Raw genomic sequence first — 19575 nt, forward strand, 5'->3', positions numbered from 1 at the left:
GAAGGAAGGAAGGAAGGAAGGAAGGAAGGAAGGAAGGAAGGAAGGAAGAAAGAAAGAAAAAGAAAAGAAAGAAAGAAAGAGAAAAAGAAAGAGAGAGAGGAGAGACAGAGAAGGAAGGCAGGAAGGAAGGAAGGAGAAAGAGAGAGAGAAAGAAAGAAAAGAAGGAAGGAAACCTGCTCATGGTTTAGAGCGCTCTTTCATGACTTGAAAGGGTTCAGCTGGGAGACACGTTGGCACCTGCAACACAAGGTACTGGCTGACACAAGGAGGAAGTTGTTGTCATGAGGGTTGGGGCAACTGGCCAGGGTACAGATGCCTTCCCAAGCCAGGCAGCCAGGTGGTTCTATACATAATGTACTTTTAAAGCAAGTCAAACACAGGTGCGATCAAGGACAGATCTGGAAAGCCAGGTATGTGAATGGCCCTGGAAGTGGATTGAAGAAGAGAGAGCAGCAAATGAGATCCTAGGACCCTGGTTTTGGACTATACAAGGCGTCGATCTGGGGTACAGGAACCCTGGAAAAAATGGCCTATCATCAGGGTGATTCTCAGCTTAAAAGGAGGGAAGTGGGGACTGAGGATGACTGAACAACCTGGCAGAAATGGAGCATGAAGTCTGTCCTTTAGATTTGACCTATCAAGCCATTTAGGACCAAAGTACAATGTCACAATGTGACTTGGACAGCGTGTCCTGGGAGTGCCTGCCTCCTCCATCCCTTCTCCAGTGGGCTCTCAGAAAGGGGAGGTCAAACATAGAGCTTCAGTATCTGAGATTTTTTTTTTTTTTTTTTTTTTTTTGATATGGAGTTTTGCTCTTGTCACCCAGGCTGGAGAGCAATGCTGTGATCTTGGCTCACTGCAACCTCTGCCTCCAGGGTTCAAGAGATTCTTCTGCCTCAGCCTCCCAATTAGCTGGGATTACAGGCGTGTGCCACCATGCTCAGCTAATTTTTGTATTTTTAGTAGAGACGGTGAAACCATGTTGGCCAGACTGGTCTCACACTGCAGACCTCAGGTGATCTGCCCCCCTAGGCCTCCCAAAGTGTTGGGATTACAGGCATGAACCTCCGCACCTGGCCCAGATGTCATTTTTCTAAAGCCATCAGGAATACCTGTTCCCTACATTCCTACATTCTCTGGAATATCCTGGGTAGTCTTTATGGCTCCCATTTTAATTCCCAGCACATGTCCTTCCTAAGCCAAGCTGTAGGCTTTCATGGTGGCTCAGAAGCTCTTCTCTGACTCAGAGGTCACTGAAGAAGGGTCAGAGACTGCCTCCACACCATCTTCTTTCTCTGGGCATCTTTGGAGCTTATGTCTTGGGTTTACTTATCTCGAGAATTCTTGGGCACTCGGCCAGGACAACATCTAGAAATAGAGCCTCTGAGTTTAGGCTTTTACTGCCTCCTTGGGTAATTCTGGGTTCAGTTTGGATTCCTCTGAGCCTGTGGTTACCTAGAGCAGGGTTTCTTGACCTCAACACTGTTGACGTTTGGGGCCGGGTAATTCTTTGGAGGATGTTTAGCAGCAACTCTGGCCTGTCAGATGCCAGTAGGATCCCCCCACCCTAGTTGCAACCATTAATAATGGCTCCAGAGATTGCCAAAGGTCTTCTTAGGGGTAAAATTGCCTGCACTTGAGAACACTTGGCAAGTTGGGATTCTAGAAATTTAATGCTTTTTAAAATCCCAAATGACAATAGGGTGGTCATCACATCCTCTCCTCTCCTCCCACTCCCTGTTCTGACTGACAAGACAATTCCTAGCCCCTCTCATGAAACTCCCAGTATGGACTGGCAGCAGACACTTGAGACTCTTGTCCAGGTACTTTAGTATTGGCACCTGGTGTCTGCTGGGCTGTACTCTGGGGATTGGAAATAGGGAGGTTGCGCAATAGATTCCCTAAGACCTTAGGACACCAAGGTGAAACTTCTTCAGAAGGGTCGGGGCACAGACACTGGATTTAGGAGCACGGTGCTGGGGTCCGGCGCCAGGCCAGCCAGCAAGGTCTGCGTGAGTAGTCATGAAAACTTGCTCTACTCTGAAATGAGGGCAAGTGTCACCTTTCATCAGTTTCATACACCCTGTGGAGGCACCGTGTGAGTATTGTCCTGGCCTGGGATGCACAGCTTGTTCTGGCTGAGGGTACCCCGGGTGGCTGAATAGTCAGAATCAGATGTTCCAGAAAGGCTAGAGGCTGGACACAGGAGCACTTGGGCCTTCAGAGGCTCAGGAGAGCCAGAGGTGGTTTGAGTCAGTGCTAAGGACACTGCTGGGCTGGGTTTCCAAGACCTTCGTGTTTCGGGGGGCAGCCCTAGATCTGTTGGAGAATACCATCAAGTCAGGTGTGGGTGTTTCCAGAAACCTTTGTGTTTCCTTGAAATTCCTTAAACCTTGGTTGCAGCTCTGCAATAACTATCCCTGAGTTGCCTGGAAAAGCATTTCCTTCAGCCTAGGGCTGCCCATCATCTAGGTGCCCTCGTTGGAGAATGGCCTCGTGCAGCATAGCCAGCCTTCCCAGGAAGGTAGAAAGTTAAGGCGAAGAATCTCTCTGGCAACCGTGCATTACCATCAAAACCCTCCAGCTTCACACCTGGTCACCTGCTTAGTGATCTCACTCCTAGTTTGGTATTTGCTACATTATCTGTCCTTCTAGATTATTCTGAGTTCATTTGTTTGAAATGCAAATCTGACCATGTCTTTTTTTTGTTCTTTGTTTTGGAGACGGAGTCTTGCTCTGTCACCCAGGCTAGAGTGGTGCAGTGGTATAATCTCAGCTCACTGCAACCTCCACCTCCTGGGTTCAAACAATTCTCCTGCCTCAGCCTCCCAAGTAGCTGGGACTACAGGCACATGCCACCACGCCTGGCTAATTTTTTTGTATTTTAAAAGAGATGGGGTTTCACTGTGTTGCCCAGGCTGATCTCGAACTCCTGAGCTCAGGTAATCCACCCCCCTCAGCCTCACAAGTGCTAGGATTACAGGCGTGAGCCACCGCACCTGGCTGACCCTGTCTTTCTTATACTTGAAATCTTTCAATGGCTCCCATTGTTGATAGCAGTTAAAATTATTGGGCCTGAGAATCTGCGTTTCCAATGGACTTCCAGGTGTTGCTGCTCTGCAGCTAGCTGGTCTTGGGACCACACTTGGAGAACCATAGGCCTCCACGATGAAATCTAGCTCCTAAGCATGATATAAAATATACTCCCTGATGTAACTCCCACCTAGCTCTCCATCGTTTTTTGCCTCGAACTTTATGTTCTAAAAGAGTTGTTCTTATCTTTAACATGTATCAGAATTACCTCATGTGCTCTACCCTCATCCTTCTGTCCCTAAATCACAGTCTTGGCTCCAAATCAGAAGTGCAGGCAGTTGTCCTCAGGAATTTCCATTTCATTCATGGGTGATTCTAATATGGGTGGGCCATATTAGAAACAGCACCCCCAGCCACATAATACATGATTTTACACCTCTATATTTTTCTCAATCTAAAATACACCTTCTACCATTGTTTTCCTGTGCTATTAATCAATTCTTTTTTTTCTTTTTTTGAGACAGAGTCTTGCTCTGTCACCCAGGCTGGAGTGCAGTGGTGTTATCTTAGCTCACTGCAACCTCTGCTTCCCGGGTTCAAGCAATTCTCCTGCCTCAGCCTCCTGAGTAGCTGGGACTACAGGTGCACGTCACCACGCCGGCTAATTTTTTTTGTATTTTTAGTAGAGATGGGGTTCACCATGTTGTCCAGGATGGTCTCAATCTCTTGACCTCGTGATCTACCCGCCTTGGTCTCCCAAAGTGCTGGTGGCTCACAGGTATAAACCACCACGCCCGGCCTAATCAATTCTTTCTTTTTTTTCTTTTGCGATGGAGTCTCACTCTGTTGCCCAGGCTGGAGTGCAGTGGTACAATCTCTGCCTCTGTGTTCAAGCGATTCTCCTGCCTCAGCCTCCTGAGTAGCTGGGACTACAGGCGTGGGCCACCATACCTGGCCAATTTTTTGTATTTTAGTAGAGACGGGGTTTCACCATGTTGGCCAGGCTGGGCTTGAACTCCTGACCTCAGGTGATCCGCCTGCCTCTGCCTCCCAAAGTGCTGGGAATACAGGCGTGAGCCACTGCACCCGGCCAATCAATTCTTAAAGATTCAGTTCAGCTCAGGTATCTGGTCTTCTGTGAAGCCTTCCTCTTGCATGCATACGCATGCCCACACATACCTGAACTCTATCATGATCCCTACATTGGAAGCATCTCTTTGCACATACATCTCCCCTACTGCTCTGTAATGTCTTGGAGAGCAAGAATCACATCTTCTTCTTTTTTGTATCCCCAGTATATGGCATGAACTAGCAGACAGTCAATAAATGTTTGTTAAATGACTGGACTGCCAGTTCACTATGCATGACGGGAGGGGACACAGGCACCCTGGGAAGATGTAAGAGATGGTTGGGAGCTGCATGGGAGTCCTGAGGCCATATCAGAGAAGTTAGCTGTTGTTTCTGTGGTGTGGCTAGGGTGTGGGCCTTTGTCTTGGGTGCAGTCTGGGGGAGATTGGGGTTGGTAGAAGCACTGTGGTCTGCAGCAGGTGGGATTCAGAGGGCTGGAGTCAGGGCCTAGCCTTTTCTTTCTTTCTTTCTTTTCAATTTTATTATTTTTTTGAGACAGTCTTGCTCTGTCATCCAGGCTGGAGTGCAGTGGCGTGGTGTCGGCTTACTGCAACCTCCGTCTCCTAGGTTCAAGTGATTCTCCTGCTTCAGCCTCCCAGGTAGCTGAGAATATAGGTGTGCATCCCTACACCCAGCTAAGTTTGGTTTTTTTTTTTTTTTAGTAGAGATGGGGTTTTGCCATGTTGGCCAGGATGGTCTTGAACTCCTGACCTCAGGTGATCCACCTGCCTCAGCCTCCCAAAGTGCTGGGATTACAGGCACGAGCCACCATGCCCAGCCCCAGCCTTTTATTTCTGAATGCTTCTCTAACTTTCCAGAAAATGCCAGGCTCAGAATAGTCTACCAGAGCCACCACTAATTGAGTCTGCGCCATGTGCCCTATACTGTGTTAAGCACTTTACTTACAGTATTCTTATCCTCATGACTGCTTTCAGACCTCAGTATTATTACAGAATTCTCATTTTACAGGTTGGAAAATTGAGGCTGGGGTGTAGTGATTCACACCTGTAATCCAGCACTTTGGGAGGCCAAAGTGGAAAGATCGCTTGAGGCCAGGAGTTTGACACCAACCTGGGCAATATAGTGAGACCCCATTTCTACATATGCCTGTAGTCCCAGTTACTTGGGAGGCTGAAGCGGGAGGATCACTTGAGCCTAGGGGTTCAAGGTTGCACTGAGCCATGATTGCACCATTGCACTCCAGCAAGACCCTGTCTTACAAAACAAAGAGGCTGTAATCCCAGCACTTTTGTAGGCTGAGGCAGGCAGATTGCTTGAGCTCAGAGGTTTGAGGCTAGCCTGGGTGACATGGTGAAACTCCATCTCTACAAAGAATACAAAAATTAGCCAGGTGTGGTGGCGCATGCCTTTAGTCCCAGCTACTTGGGAGGCTGAGATGGAGGTTGCAGTGAGCTGAGATTACACCACTGCCCTCCAGCCTGGGTGATTGGGTGAGACCCTGTCAAAAAAGAAAGAAAAAGAAGGAAGGAAAGAAGAAAGGAAGCAAAGAAAGAAAGAAAGAAAAGAAAAGGAAACTGAGTTGCAGAGAGGTCCAAAATCTTGCTCAGGCCGGGCACGGTGGCTCACGCCTGTAATCCCACCACTTTGGGAGGCCGAGGCAGGTGGATCACCTGAGGTCAGGAGTTCGAGACCAGCTTGGCCAACATGGTGAAATCCCGTCTCTACTAAAAATACAAAAATTAACCAGGCATGGTGGTGAGCGCCTGTAATTCCAGCTACTCGGGAGGCTGAGGCAGGAGAATCACTTGAACCCAGGAGGTGGAGGTTGCAGTGAGCTGAAATCTCACCACTGCACTCCAGCCTGGGCGACAGAGTGAGTCTCTATCTAAAAACAAAAAACTTGTTCAGTGTCCACTCAGGTGGAAATTGGTAGAATCCAGATTCGAAGCCAGATTAATCTGATTCTATTGCTCTTTCTTTGCTCTTTTTATTATTCCATAGCTAGGGAATCTTGTTGACTGGTTCATTATGTCCCTAGGTTTTCATCAGTGAAATCCCTGGGCCTGAACAGTGCTTGGATCCCAAGGTAAATAGTAGGGACAGCAGCTGTAGTTTTGCAAATCACAGGCACCGGTATCTGTTTCCTCAGCTTATCCCAAGAGGATCACACTGCATGGCCCCTGGTGGCTCCGTTCATCTGGGACTCTGGGAGATCAGATTTGGAATATAGATGTTAGCTGGCAAGGGCAGAATTCGATGGTGGAAGGAGGCTGTGACGGCCGCCATTCTGCATCCCGGATGGATGGCAATCACATGCAGAGGCCGTTGGCCAGGGCTAGGGAGCTGGGAGAGCAGGAGGCATCTAAAACACCCAAACAGCCAGCTGGGTCACAAGCTGAGGTCAGGCTGCTATAGTGCCTGGGAGCAGGAGAGTGGGAGCGTCCTGGGCCTCCTGAGCCGCACCTGGGGAAAAAGGCTGATGGACAAGCCTTCACCTGTGGCTGCCACTTTCACAGGCCCAGGCTCTTGTCCCAGGCACTGTTGAATGATATTTGTCACTTCACTTCTCCCATCTGAAAAAAGAGGGGGTTGAGCGCGAAGTCTGTAACTCTTTGTCTCTTGCCTCCCACCTGGAAGACTGTTTTGCACTTCAGATTTCAGCCTTCATGAAAAATGGATGCTCTCTACTGTTTCACATTCAGTTTTGCAGCTTCTATCAACTTATTAATAATTTGTCAATAGCAATATTTGAAACATAATTTAATCTGTATTATAGCTCTACTTCACAAGTGAAAAAAAATTTAAATTTATAAGGTTAAGCCACTTGGCCAAGATGCAAGTAATGGCATCAGATTAAAAACCCAGGACTGCCAGATGCCAGATTTCTCTCTTCTGTACCTTTGTTTTTTCCTGCTGTATAAAAGAACCAGCCAACGAACTGTCAAATAAGAGAGGTTATCAAAGGGAAAATCAGAAATAGAAGAGGAGAAAAAGGACAGGTTTGAAATGCCTGTGGCTTCACACCTTAGAGTAGACCTGAAGGAAAGGGCAGGGGAGGCAAACATGATAATGAGACAAATATTCTAGCCTGAAGTTAATACGGAACCAAAAGAAAGATTAAACATGGAAAAATGATTTTTTTTTTTTTTTGAGACAGGATCTCACTCTGTCATCCAGGCTGCAGTGCAGTGGTGTGATCTCGGCTCACTGCAGTCTTGACCTCCCAGGCTCAAGAGATCCTCCCGCCTTGGCCTCCTAAGTAGCTGGGACCACAGGTGCATGCCACCATACCCTGACAATTTTTTTGTATTTTTTGTAGAGATGAGGTTTAGACTGTTGCCCAGGCTGGTCTCGAACTCCTGAGCTCAATGGATCCGCCTGTCTTGGCCTCCCAAAGTGCTGGGATTACAGGCGTGAGCCACCGTGCCTGGCTGAAATACTGCTTATAATGGTTTAGATAATGAGAAAGTGAACGTGTGAGAACCACAGGATAGCACAGCAGATAAATGGACAAAGTGAGGAGCCTCCAGGCAGAAACAGGCCATCAAATGCAAGGTGGCACAGGCGGGACCACTGCCTATGAGCAAGGTTTCTAAAGAGGTCATAAATTACCTTGCAAAGCCTTTCAGAGGTTTGCCAGATAACAAGAGGAAAGTCATTAGCACAAACTGTACTTATCATATGATTCTATTATAGGTGGAACAGCGAAGCAGCAGGCACACCTGTTAATTTTGTGGGAGAGCTCCAGATTCAAAGGTTCTGTACGATTACCATTGATGTTAGGATCACATGTTCAGATTTTGCTTGTGGAGAAAATAAAATCACTATAATTATATCATGCCTTACTAAAAGGAGATATATAGAATCTTAATCCATGTGTCAAAAAAGATAAACTGCAGACTTTCTGTTAAAATAAAACTTAAAGCTACATTTTGGGGAAAATGTGAGAAACGAAACAGAGAAATATGTACCCGGCTGGGCACGGTGGCTCCCACCTGTAATCTCAGCACTTTGGGAGGCCAAGGTGGGCAGATCACCTGAGGTCAGGAGTTCGAGACCAGCCTGGCCAACATGGTAAAACCCCATCTCTACTAAAAGTACAAAAAAATTAGCCAGGCATGGTGGTGCATGCCTGTAGTCCTAGCTCAGGAGGCTGAGGCAGGAAAATTGCTTTAACCTGGGAGGCGGAGGTTGCAGTGAGCCAAGATTGCACCACTGCACTCCAGCCTGGGTGACAGAGTGAAACCCTGTCTCAAAAAAAAAAAAAAAAAAAAAAAGGAAAAAGATAGAAAAAGAAAGAAATATGTACCTGAAGATGGGGGGAAGACAAAATAATGCAAATTGATCTTACATAATTTCAGAGCCCCTCAAAAGCTGGGTAAACAAGCTACTCCGAAAAAGTTTAGGATGAGTTTCTAAGTGAGAATGACCAACTCAGGATGGGGTTATAGGAGTGGAGGGTCCGCAAGGGTCTGGCAATAGAACGTACATTAGCAGCAAAAAAGCTAAATCCAGAGGGAGCACAGAGAAAAGATGGATTGCTCAGAGTCGATTTGGGAAATACACTCTCCAGAAAGGAATGGAGAAAGTATAAATAGTGAACTTAGGTGCTGGGTCTTGTGACAGGGGTGGGGAGGTAGTGGGTAAGGGATAGGGGTGAGACTCGGGGAAGTAGGGGAGGGAGTAAAAGGAAATGTAAAAGAAAGTTTGTCTTTGGGACCCTGATCAGGACCTTGCTCTTCCTGTTTTAATTCTCCTCAAGTGTCAACCGATAGAGACTTGAAGTGATACTGATGTCTCCACATGGGACTCTGAGCACCTCTCTGGGTTTCCTCCTCAATTTGGAAAGCAGTGTAGCAGACAGGTTAGGAGTCCAGCCTCCAGGAGTCAGCCAGCCTCGGGTCAAACTGCAGCTCTGTCACTTAACTAGCTGTGGAGCCTTGTGAGACCACTAACTGGCCTCTCTGTCTTCATTTTCTACAGGGAAAAAATGGAGACAATAATACGAAACCACAGTTCTAAAATCTAAACGGCTTGGAAAACCGAATGATTTTTTACAAATATTTGGTGGCAGCCAGGCCCAGTGCCTCACGCCTGTAATCCCAGTACTCTGTGAGGCCGAGGCAGGTGGATCACCTGAGGTCAGGAGTTCGCGACCAGCCTGGCCAACATGGTGAAACTCTGTCTCTACTAAAAATACAAAAAATTAGCCAGGCGTGGTGGCGGATGCCTGTAATCCCAGCTACTCGAGAGGCTGAAGCAGGAGAATCGCTTGAACCCGGGAGGTGGAGATCGCGCCGAGATCCCGCCATTGCACTCCAACCTGGGAAACAAGAGCAAAACTCCGTCTCAAAAAAAAAAAAAAAAAAAATACGCCAAATATTTGGTGGCAAAACCAGACCAGAATTGATGCAAAGCTATTCGTAGTTTTATTTTTCCACCTAGTGTGAATATTCATAGATTTCATTGCAGAAATATTAATGTGCCTGGTTACAGGGTGCTGCTCCATACCCTAGTTGGGGTGTCGGTAATATATAGTAAATAAATACACACTTAGGACCTTTTTAAAATCTGAAAAATCCCGAACTCCAAAACACATTTGGCTCCAAAGGTCTTTGAATCTATGGTTCCTACTTCGTAGGGTTACTATAAGTATTCATACAGCTCACTTAGAGTGCCTGCCACATATTAGTAACTCAATAACTGGTGGTTATTATTATTACCATTACTGTGTCTTTTCTGAAGGCCCACCTTTTAGAAAGCTGTGAGTACAGGAACTGCCAAAATAATGACAGATACAGCAATTTACTTAGGTGAATGTGAGGGTTGTATTCTCCAGGTTGTGGATATGCCTGGAGGATGGTGATGGTGAAAAGAATGTGTGACAGCGTTCTGGAAACTGAGGAGCAAAAGACCTTCGAAACAAACAAACAAACAAAAAATGCATCCTATAAAGAGAATGAAGGGACACAATTTGGTTTGAAGACCATGGGCCTGAGTGACAGGAAGGATTCAGAGTATTGCAGGGTATTTCTGACTTAACACCCCAGATGCCCATGGGCCCCTCCAGAGTCCCAGTGGAACTGAAAGAAAAGAGCAAGTGACAGCTGGTCCTGGGGTTGCAGCATCCAGCTGGGAACCTCTGTAGCTCCAGGATCCAGTCCCCACCATGGCTTCGGCTCTGCGAGAGCAGATAATCTTGCAGCTAACGTGGGGTAGAACTTTTGGCAGGTACTACTAGCAGCACCTCTAGTGGACATTATCAGCTTTGCCACCCTTTGGGCATCTACAGTGATCAGAGGGAGCCAAAGGAGTTTGGGAAAGAGCAGTGGAGAGGAGAAGCCAGAGAAATATTATTTAGTGAACCATTTTGTGAGTCTATTTTTACTCCTAGATGGTCATGATTTGGGAAATATAAGTTACAGACAGAAAGTAGTAGAATAAATGAAAAAAATGGAAATAAATCGTTGCGAAAAAGAAAATATGATGTTCGAGTTGTAGTCAAGTTGCTCTCAAATAGGTGCTTTCTGAACCAACAAATGCCTTAGCTCTCGTGTCCAAGGGCACAGTGGAGCCTCTACTTGTGCAAGTCGGTTAGTGGTCCCTAGGAAGAGACCTTCGAAATAATAAGGCACGTGTTAGGAAAAGGCACTTTCCAGTTCATACAAGGGCATTTGTGTTCCTCCCAAGTAAAGTAGATGTCATTTTCAAATGTGCTTCCCTTGACCTTATGTTCTTTTCTTAGCATGATTAAGGGTAGATCAACTCAAATTACAACACAGACACTTTAACGGTAATGCAGGATTATGTTAACACTCTAAGTACTTAATGATGAATGAGTCATATGTCAGACTGTGACAAAAGGCTGCGCTCTTTAAGCAGGAGAGGCCTAGTTTTGGCACATTAATTTCTGAAGCTTAAGTCCAGAGTAACTGGATTTGGGAAGTTAATCTCTGTTTTACTGTAATTCCTTCTAATAGATTTTGGCCCCTTCTTTCTCTTCCCCACACTTTACATGTTGTCTGATAGACTTAAAAAAACACACACATAAGAGAAAATCCTTCTTACTTTGGCTAATGAGGAGAAGTTTCTGCAAGAAGACTCTCAATCCTAAGATTTTTCTTTTTTTTACCATAACAGAATTCAGGGAAAAGCCAATACTTTCTGCAAAGGGGCATATTGGGGTGATTTAATCAAGGATGTACCCTAGGAACCTGAATCCTGAGGAGCAAGGGAGGTATGGGAAAGCTGAGTGGGGCTGATGGCATGCAGTAGCAAGGACCCGACTTTTGGAGGACATAGGAGACTATTCAGGTCTGGTCTGAAACTACACAGAGGACTGGGTTAAAAATGAGGTGGTTGCCAGGGCCACGAGGCTGAAATTTGGACAGGCATGAGAGCCTGGCTGGTTTCTGGAGGCAAAAAGAACTCCAGACTGAAGTTTGCAGCTGAGCACCTGCCTAGGTGTTCCAGAGGCATATGACAGTGAGGATGGAGGAGGCCATGAAGAGCAGACAAAGGCAGAAGAGCAGGGCGTCCATCACGTGGCTGAACTGCACCCACAGCTCCACCGAGTGCTGCTTCTGGGCCTCATGTTCCCACTGGAACCTTGTCCATTCTGAGCCCCCTGTCAACTCTGCCTCCCCAGGGCCTGGCATCTGCCCTGCTGATACTTCTGGCTCCTTCACACTTACAGAAAGACAGAGACTCAGCCACGGGCTGCAAATGGCACCTATACAGGGAGGGAGACAGGGAAGGAGGCAGGAGCAGAGAAGTGGAGGTGGGGGAAGGGGAAGTGTGACTTCCCTCACCAGGCAAGTGGGTGGGGGTGAGACCCAGGCCCTTATTTCCCTTCTGGGGCGCAGTGGGACAGCATCTCCCTGGGCTGGTGCAGTGGAGCAGCAGGGAGTAGAGCCACCGAGGCAGGGGTGGGGGATGGGTGGTGGCCACGTGCAGCAGGTGGGTGATGAAGATGGTCTCCGGCAGGCTGTCCACCATCAGGGAGAGGCACAGGGCGAAGTAGACACCTGCAGGCAAGGGGGTCTGCAAGAGGGCCAGAGGCACCACCTAGGATTTCTTGTTTCTTTCCCAGAGGATCTTTTTCTGGGATCCCTTTTCACTTCACCTGGTTCTGCCGGTCCCTCTCCCCATCCAACCCACACCTCGCTTTTGCTCTCTTGGTGGATGAGGATGTACTGATGAAGTGTGTGATGAAGTGCCAGTGGCTGGGAGCAAGTCATTCATCATGAGCAATGACGCTGTAGCCCAGCAGAACAGTCGTCTTGAGTGGGGCATAGTTCCTACTTTCCAGTGGCAGGTAGAAACTGAGGACGTCGATGGCAACCAGAATGGCACTGGGCACCAGAAAGTTTACCACGTAGGGGCTGGGCCTGCGCCTGCACCTGATGACCACCTAGTGGGGAGGAGAGGGAGGGGCAAGTGAGGAGTAGGATGGGAGGCTATCAAGACAGGTAATAGCAAGAACTGGAATTTGTCCCAGGCCAAACTGTCTAATAAGGAAATATTACCTCCCGTCCCTTTCACCATCCGGTCTCTCCATCCAAAGGCGTCTCACAAGGTTAGAGTCTTCCATGCTGCTTACCACTGAAATGTATCTCATTCCTTTTGGCCCAAGGTGTCAACTTTCTCCACTTAAATTTTTATTCCTACCGATGTGCCCTTAGCCAGACTGTGGAACCACCGACTTAGGTGTCACGTGCATTTTATCTTTTCATTTCTAGTTGCTGTTCTCTTCAAGGTCTAATCTCTAGTGACTTTGCAGGAGGACATTTGAGACCAGTGGGAGGGAAAGCAGACAGTACCAGATATTCTGGGGTTATCAGGATTTGGAATCACAATATCCCTAAGACAGTGTTTGCTAACTCTTTCTACCATATCATTTTAAAAATAACAAAAATTCCTGCCTTCCAAAAAGTTCTGACAGCCACTGGGGAAGGGGGAGCTCACCCTCACTGTGAATCACTGGCATAGAGGCTTTGTTTCTTCCTCAAGGGATGCTTTATTTAGTAACTATTTACTGAGTACCAGGTATTGTTTTAGTACTGAAGGTTTATCAGTGAAAAAAGTGACAAAAGTCTGGGCACGGTGGCTCATGCCTGGAATCCCAGCACTTTGGGAGGCCGAGGCAGGCAGATACCTGAGTTCAGGACTTCGAGACCTGCCTGGCAAATGTGGCGAAACCCCATCTCTACTAAAAATACAAAAATTAGCTGGGCATGGTGGCGGGCCCCTGTAATCCCAGCTACTCAGGAGGCTGAAGTAGGAGAATCACCTGAACCCGGGAGGTGGAGGTTGCAGTGAGCTGAGATCACGCCATTGCACTCTAGCCTGGGTGACAAGAACAAAACTCTATCTCAAAAAAGACAAGAGTGACAAAGGCCAGGCTCTGTGGTTCACGCCCGTAATCCCAGCACTTTGGGAGGCTGAGGCAGGCGGATCACCTGAGGCCAGGAGTTCAAGACCAGCCTGGCCAACATGGTGAAACCTGGTCTCAGCCCCTGAGCTCACATAGAAGATGGCTTGTTCATACTGGTTAGTGGCCATGGTCACTTTTATTGCTCTTTGGTGGATACCCAGCAGTACCCACTCCCTCCTTGCTCTGAATGAGGTTCTGTGATGTATCTGAAAGCTCCTGGACGTCCTTCTCCATGCCCAGGCCCGTGTTCTCCCCTGCAAAGCAGGCCCAGACGACTCGGCCTCCCCAAATGCTCCCAAGTCCCTTGCCCAGACTGTTGGATCCCTCACTCCTTAGCATCCAGGCCCTTTTCAGCAAGATTCCCTCACTGTTCCCAGCTTTCTGTCCTCCTCTCAATCAAAGCCCTCTCTCTGCCTCTCAACAGTCTACTTTAATGAGCCCCACTAACCTGTGTAGGTGAAAGAGCTGAAGGAGAGCGTGCAGCTCTGTTCAAGGAAGGGGAAATAGAAGGTGTCCAGTTTACAGATGCTGACCACCCCCATTGGCTTATTGTATTTGATGTGACCTTCACTATTGACATACTAGCCATGAGACCTGCAGGTGTCTGATCCACACTGATGCTGTGTGGGAGAAGAACAGAGAGATAGGTGCTGTGGGTTTCCCCATCGGACTTGACCTTCTTTCTCTCTCAGGTCATCCCATTCTTGAGCTCCAGTCCCACGCAGATGACTTCTTTCTTCTACCTATAATCATATTCTGGGGGTTTTTAAGTTCTTCAGTTCAGACCCGGCTCTTTTCTAAGTTGAGTCTTTGTGTGGCCTTATTGGTAACATCGTGTCCTTCCCTGTAGATGTGGTTTCCATTTTGCACTTTTGGCCCTAAGACTCACGACTGCTCGATGAAGACATCTGAAAGCCATAGGTTCTCAGTTGCCATGCCGGACTTCTTGATGCCTCTGCATTCATCTGGGTTCCACTGCACAAATTGATTGTGCCCAGGCCAGGCACGGTGGCTCATGCCTGTAATCCCAGCACTTTGGAAGGCTGAGGTGGGTGGATCACCTGAGGTCAGAAGTTTGAGGCCAGCCTGGCCAACATGGTGAAACCCCGTCTCTACTAAAAACACAAAAATTAGCTGGGTGTGGTGGCAGGCCCCTGTAATCCCAGATACTCAGGAGGCTGAGACAGGAGGCAGGAAAATCGCTTGAACCCAGGAGGTGGAGGTTGCAGTGGCCTGAGATCGCACCACTGCACTTAAGCCTGGGCAACAGAGTGAGACTCTCTTTCAAAAAAAAAAAAAAAAAAAAATTGATTGTGCTAGATCTATAGGAAACCATGGCATGAGAGAAACACGGGGAGGGAGCTAGTTTTAGTTTTGCTCTGTCTTCTGCACCTTCCCATTCCCTTTTTTCACCCATTTCTTTACTCTCCCACCACCTATCTGGTGACAGCCGTCACACTAACAAAGCCTTGTTTGTTTACCTCAGTATTCTCAAGACAGAGCTTGAGCTCGGTTCAGGATTCCCTGGGACGGAGCCACGTAAGTATTGGCTCCCGTGGCCTCAGTGTATGCCACCTTCTCCCTGTGCCCCTTCTCTGCCCTCCTAAACCAGCAGAATAATCAGAAAGTTTTATATTTTCATTATTTGTCTGACCATTTGACCTTGTCTAATTTACGGATATTCTCAGCTTTATCCAATATACTCTGCAAAACTGGACCTAGCAGTGGAAAAAAGGGAGGTACCCTTTTTTTCCAGAAGTACCAGAGTAGAGGTAAGGGGAAACTGAGTCTGCCATACCATATTTAGCCACAGGAATGATGTCACCAGTTGAAGATGTGAATCCTGGAAAAGCAGCTTTCATCTAGATGATTAACTCCAGGAAGGCAGGTCCCATGCCACCACCCCCTCCTTGCTCACTTTCAAGTCTGTTCCATGTGGCAATAATGATTTTTGATCTAAGTCACGGAAATATACAGGTCAAAACAATTCAAAGTACATGGAAAATATAACCAAAAAACCTAGTAAGAAGGTCTATTGGGAAAATGTTTCTTGACAAGTATTCCAAAAAGAACAGATTTTACCTGCAGGAATGTCATTGCAGCATTTCTTATCATGCCTTTCCACTCCCCAGAATACAGCTCTACTTTTAAAAACACTTTTAAGCGTCATTTTTTCTTTTTTTTTGAGGCAGAATCTTGCTCTGTCTCCCAGGCTGGAGTGCAGTGGCGCCATCTCGGCTCACTGCAAACTCTGCCTCCCGGGTTCAAACGATTCTCCTGCCTCCTGCCTCAGCCTCCCGAGCAGCTGGGATTAGAGGCATGCACCACTATGCCCAGGTAACTTTTTGTATTTTTAGTAGAGATGGGGTTTCGCCATGCTGCCCAGGCTAAAAATAATTTTTTCAATATTTTATTGTGATAAAAATATACAACGTAAAATGTACTCTCTTAACCATTTTAAGTGTACAGTTCAGTGGCATTAAACACATTCACATTGTTGTCCAGCCACCACCCTCCATCACCAGAGCTTTTTTCTTCTTGCAAATCGGAAACTCTACACCCATTAAACAGTTAATTCCCTATTTCACCTTCTCTCCAATCCCTGGCAACTGCTATTCTACTTTCTGTCTCTATAAAATTAGACATATACACTATTTGTTGTTTTGTGACTGACTTATTTCACTTAGCATAATATCCTCAAGGCTTGCCCACATTGTGGCAAGTGTTAGAATTTTGTTCCACTTGAAGGCTGCATAATATTCCATTGTAAGTACGTACCACATTTAATCTGTCCATTCATCTATCGATAGACACTTAGACTGCTTCTGAGTTTTAACTATTGTGAGTAATTCTGCTATGAATGTAAGTGTACAAATATCCTGTTTTCACTTCTTTTGGGTATTTATCCAGAAGCATAATTATTTGGTTGCATGGTAATAATATTTTTAATATTTTGAGAAACAGCCATACTGTTTTTCCACAGTGGCTACACCATTTTACATCCTCACATGCAGTGCACAAGGGTTCCAATTTCTCCACATCATCACCAACACTTGTTATTTTCTGTTTTTTTGTTTTGTTTTGTTTTTTTGAGACAGAATCTTGCTCTGTCTCCCAGGCTGGAGTGCAGTGGCACAATCTTGGCTCTCTGCAACCTCCACCTCCTGGGTTTAAGCAATCCTCCTGTCTCAGCCTCCCTAGTAGCTGGGATTACAGGTACCTGCCACCACACCCAGCTAATTTTTGTATTTTTAGTAGAGACAGGGTTTCACCATGTTGGTCGGGCTGGTCTTGAACTGCTGACTTCAGGTGATCCACCCACCTCAGCCTCCCAAAGTGCTGAGATTACAGGCATGTGCCACCTTGCCCGGCTTCTGTTTGTTTTTAATAGTAGCCCTCCTAATGGGTGTGAGATGGTATCTTATTGTAGTTTTGATCTGTGTTTTCTTAACTATTAGTAACATTGAACAAACATCTTTTCTTGTGCTTATTGGCTATTTGTATATCTTCTTTGGAGAAATGTCTTTTCAATTCCTTTGCCCATTTTTGAATTGGGTTGTTTGATTTTTTTGTTGTAACCAATTCTACAAAATCCAATCAGAGGGCCGGGCATGGTGGCTCACGCCTGTAATCCCAGAACTTTGGGAGACCAAGGCAGGAGCATCACCTGAGGTCAGGAATTTGAGACCAGCCTGGCCAACATGGTGAAACCCTGTCTCTACTAAAAATACAAAAATTAGCTGGGTGTGGCGGTACATTCCGGAGGCTGAGGCAGGAGAATCGCTTAAAACTGGGAGGCAGAGGTTGCAGTGAGCTGAGATTGCACCACTGCACTCCAGCCTGGGTGACAAGAGCGAGACTCCGTCTCAAAAAAATAAAAACAAAAAAAAAATCCAATCAGAGGGTCCACTGCTCACCACTAGACCACTGCAATGTTGGGTGAGGACTTACCACTTCCAGATGGCAGACAGACTGAAGGTGATGTTGACATGAATGAGGATGCCGTAGTTGGTGACTGGACCGATAGCCTTTCTGTCAAACACTGCTTGAAAGGCAGCAGGGTCCACCCCATGCTGGCCAAAGCCTGAGCAATTGAAAATTAAAGTGTTGCCCTTTCCTGTAGTGAGCAGAGACTCTGAGAGAGGAGGGCCAGGGCTGGGGGGGCCTGGAGAGTGTTTCTGCATGGAGAGAAAACAGGGGGAACTGGGAGAAGCAAGTGAGCTCCTCCTTCCTGGTCCAGGAAGGGTGGGCTGGGCTGGTAGGCAAATGGTGGAAGTTGATGAGGTGAGCTGAGTCAGGGATCCATCCTTAGTGCCATTGTTTTGTCCCCATGCAAAACCTGTCCAGATATGTATGCAAACTCAACCCTAACCGCCACTTTACAGTGTCCTGCCACGTCCTTAACAATCTCACTGCAACCTCTCCACCTTCCCCCAGGGTCCTTCTCTTGCTTACCTCCAATGTGGAGCCGTGTGAGTGATGTCAGTGACAAATTTTGCACTCACAGATCTCCGCCTCACTGTATTAATATGTCATAGATGCTAATAAATTAATGATAAAGGAGGTAATCAGGTAGGTAGTGTGAGACATATGGGATCTTAAGAAAACAAATCAATTTCAGTTTTTCAATTTAATGAGTATTTACTGTGTCTTTACTATGTGCTGTGATTGTTCTAACACTTAGTAGTCTTCATCACTGAGATTATCTTAAAGAATTCTCAGGCTGGGCTCAGTGGCTCACGCCTGTAATCCCAACACTTTGGGAGGCCGAGGCGGGTGGATCACCTGAGGACAGGAGTTCGAGACCAGCCTGGCCAACATGGTGAAACCCCATCTCTACTAAAAATACAAAAATTAGCCGGGCGTGGTGGCGGGTGCCTGTAATCCCAGCGACTCAGGAGGCTGAGGCATGAGATCGTTTGAACCTAGGAGGTGGAGGTTGCAGTGAGCTGAGGTTGTGCCACTGCACTCTAGCCTGGGTAACAGACCGAGACTCCATCTAAAAAAAATAAAAGAAGAAGGAAAGAAAGAGAGAAAGAGAGAAAGAGAGAAAGAAAGAAAGAAAGAAAGAAAGAAAGAAAGAAAGAAAGAAAGAAAGAAAGAAAGGAAAGGAAAGGAAAGGAAAGAAAAGAAAAGAAAAGAGTCGACTAAATGTTAGGATCCTAGGAAGAGGTACAAAGTTGTCAATGACATGAGCATCATTTTTACCATAATGAACATCCAATCATTGACTATCTAGGAATAACAAATATTAGCCTGTTTTCTCGGCTTCCCAGGAGTTACACGTCTGCTCAGCTCTTGCTCTTATCTTATGGTACCTTGCAGCAGCAGGTGGAGGATGAAGCCGAGGAGGAATCCTTTCCCATGGAACCAGCCTCTTTCCATCTTTCTCTCTTTGGCACTTCTCTGGGTACTTGATGATGATGTTAACCTTAAAAAAACTCAGACCACACCTTGAGCCCTACCTTTGAATAATACATATATGAGCTGGCATTAGCCACCTCTCTAACAAGACCCCTTGGTGACAAGAGAATGTCACAGAGGAATAATTCACCCAGTGCTTTAACTGGGCCTGAATCTAGCCTCCAAAAGTAATATGGCAAATCAGTTTGGAGAAGAGGAAGAAAAATATGTGGTCATTGGAGCAGTGCTAATGGCTTCCTCATTCTTTAAAGTCACTCTGGTGCACAGTGCATCACCAAGAAGGCACGTATGGCTACCACTGCCTCTAGGTGCCACATGCACTTGTTAGACCCTGCTGCCACCTTTCTCTCTCTTTTCTTTCTTTCTTTCTTTCTTTCTTTCTTTCTTTCCTTTCTTTCTTTCTTTCTTTCTTTCTTTCTCTTTCTCTCTTTTCCTTCCTTCCTTCCTCCCTTCCTTCCTTCCTTTCTTTTTCTCTCTTCCCCCCCCCCCCCCTCCCCTCCCTCCCCTCCCCCCTCCCCCCTCTTCCCCCCCCCCCCCCCCCCCCCCCCCCCCCCCCCCCCCCCCCCCCCCCCCCCCCCCCCCCCCCCCCCCCC

The 19575-nt window shown here is 46.9% G+C and overlaps 1 protein-coding gene across 1 annotated transcript; it reads right to left on the reverse strand.

The window, feature by feature from the left end:
- Positions 1 to 11582: 11582 nt before the first annotated feature.
- On the reverse strand, positions 11583 to 18943 carry HTR3D (5-hydroxytryptamine receptor 3D). Its single transcript, XM_023187463.1, is given in 9 exon segments — positions 11583 to 11812; positions 11934 to 12149; positions 12285 to 12376; positions 12378 to 12535; positions 13651 to 13799; positions 14003 to 14172; positions 14448 to 14533; positions 15357 to 15406; positions 18883 to 18943. Coding segments are annotated over 9 exon segments (1212 nt in total).
- Positions 18944 to 19575: the final 632 nt, after the last annotated feature.

This window comes from Piliocolobus tephrosceles, chromosome 2 (assembly GCF_002776525.5).
Source record: "Piliocolobus tephrosceles isolate RC106 chromosome 2, ASM277652v3, whole genome shotgun sequence".
Taxonomy (NCBI): Eukaryota; Metazoa; Chordata; class Mammalia; order Primates; family Cercopithecidae; genus Piliocolobus; species Piliocolobus tephrosceles.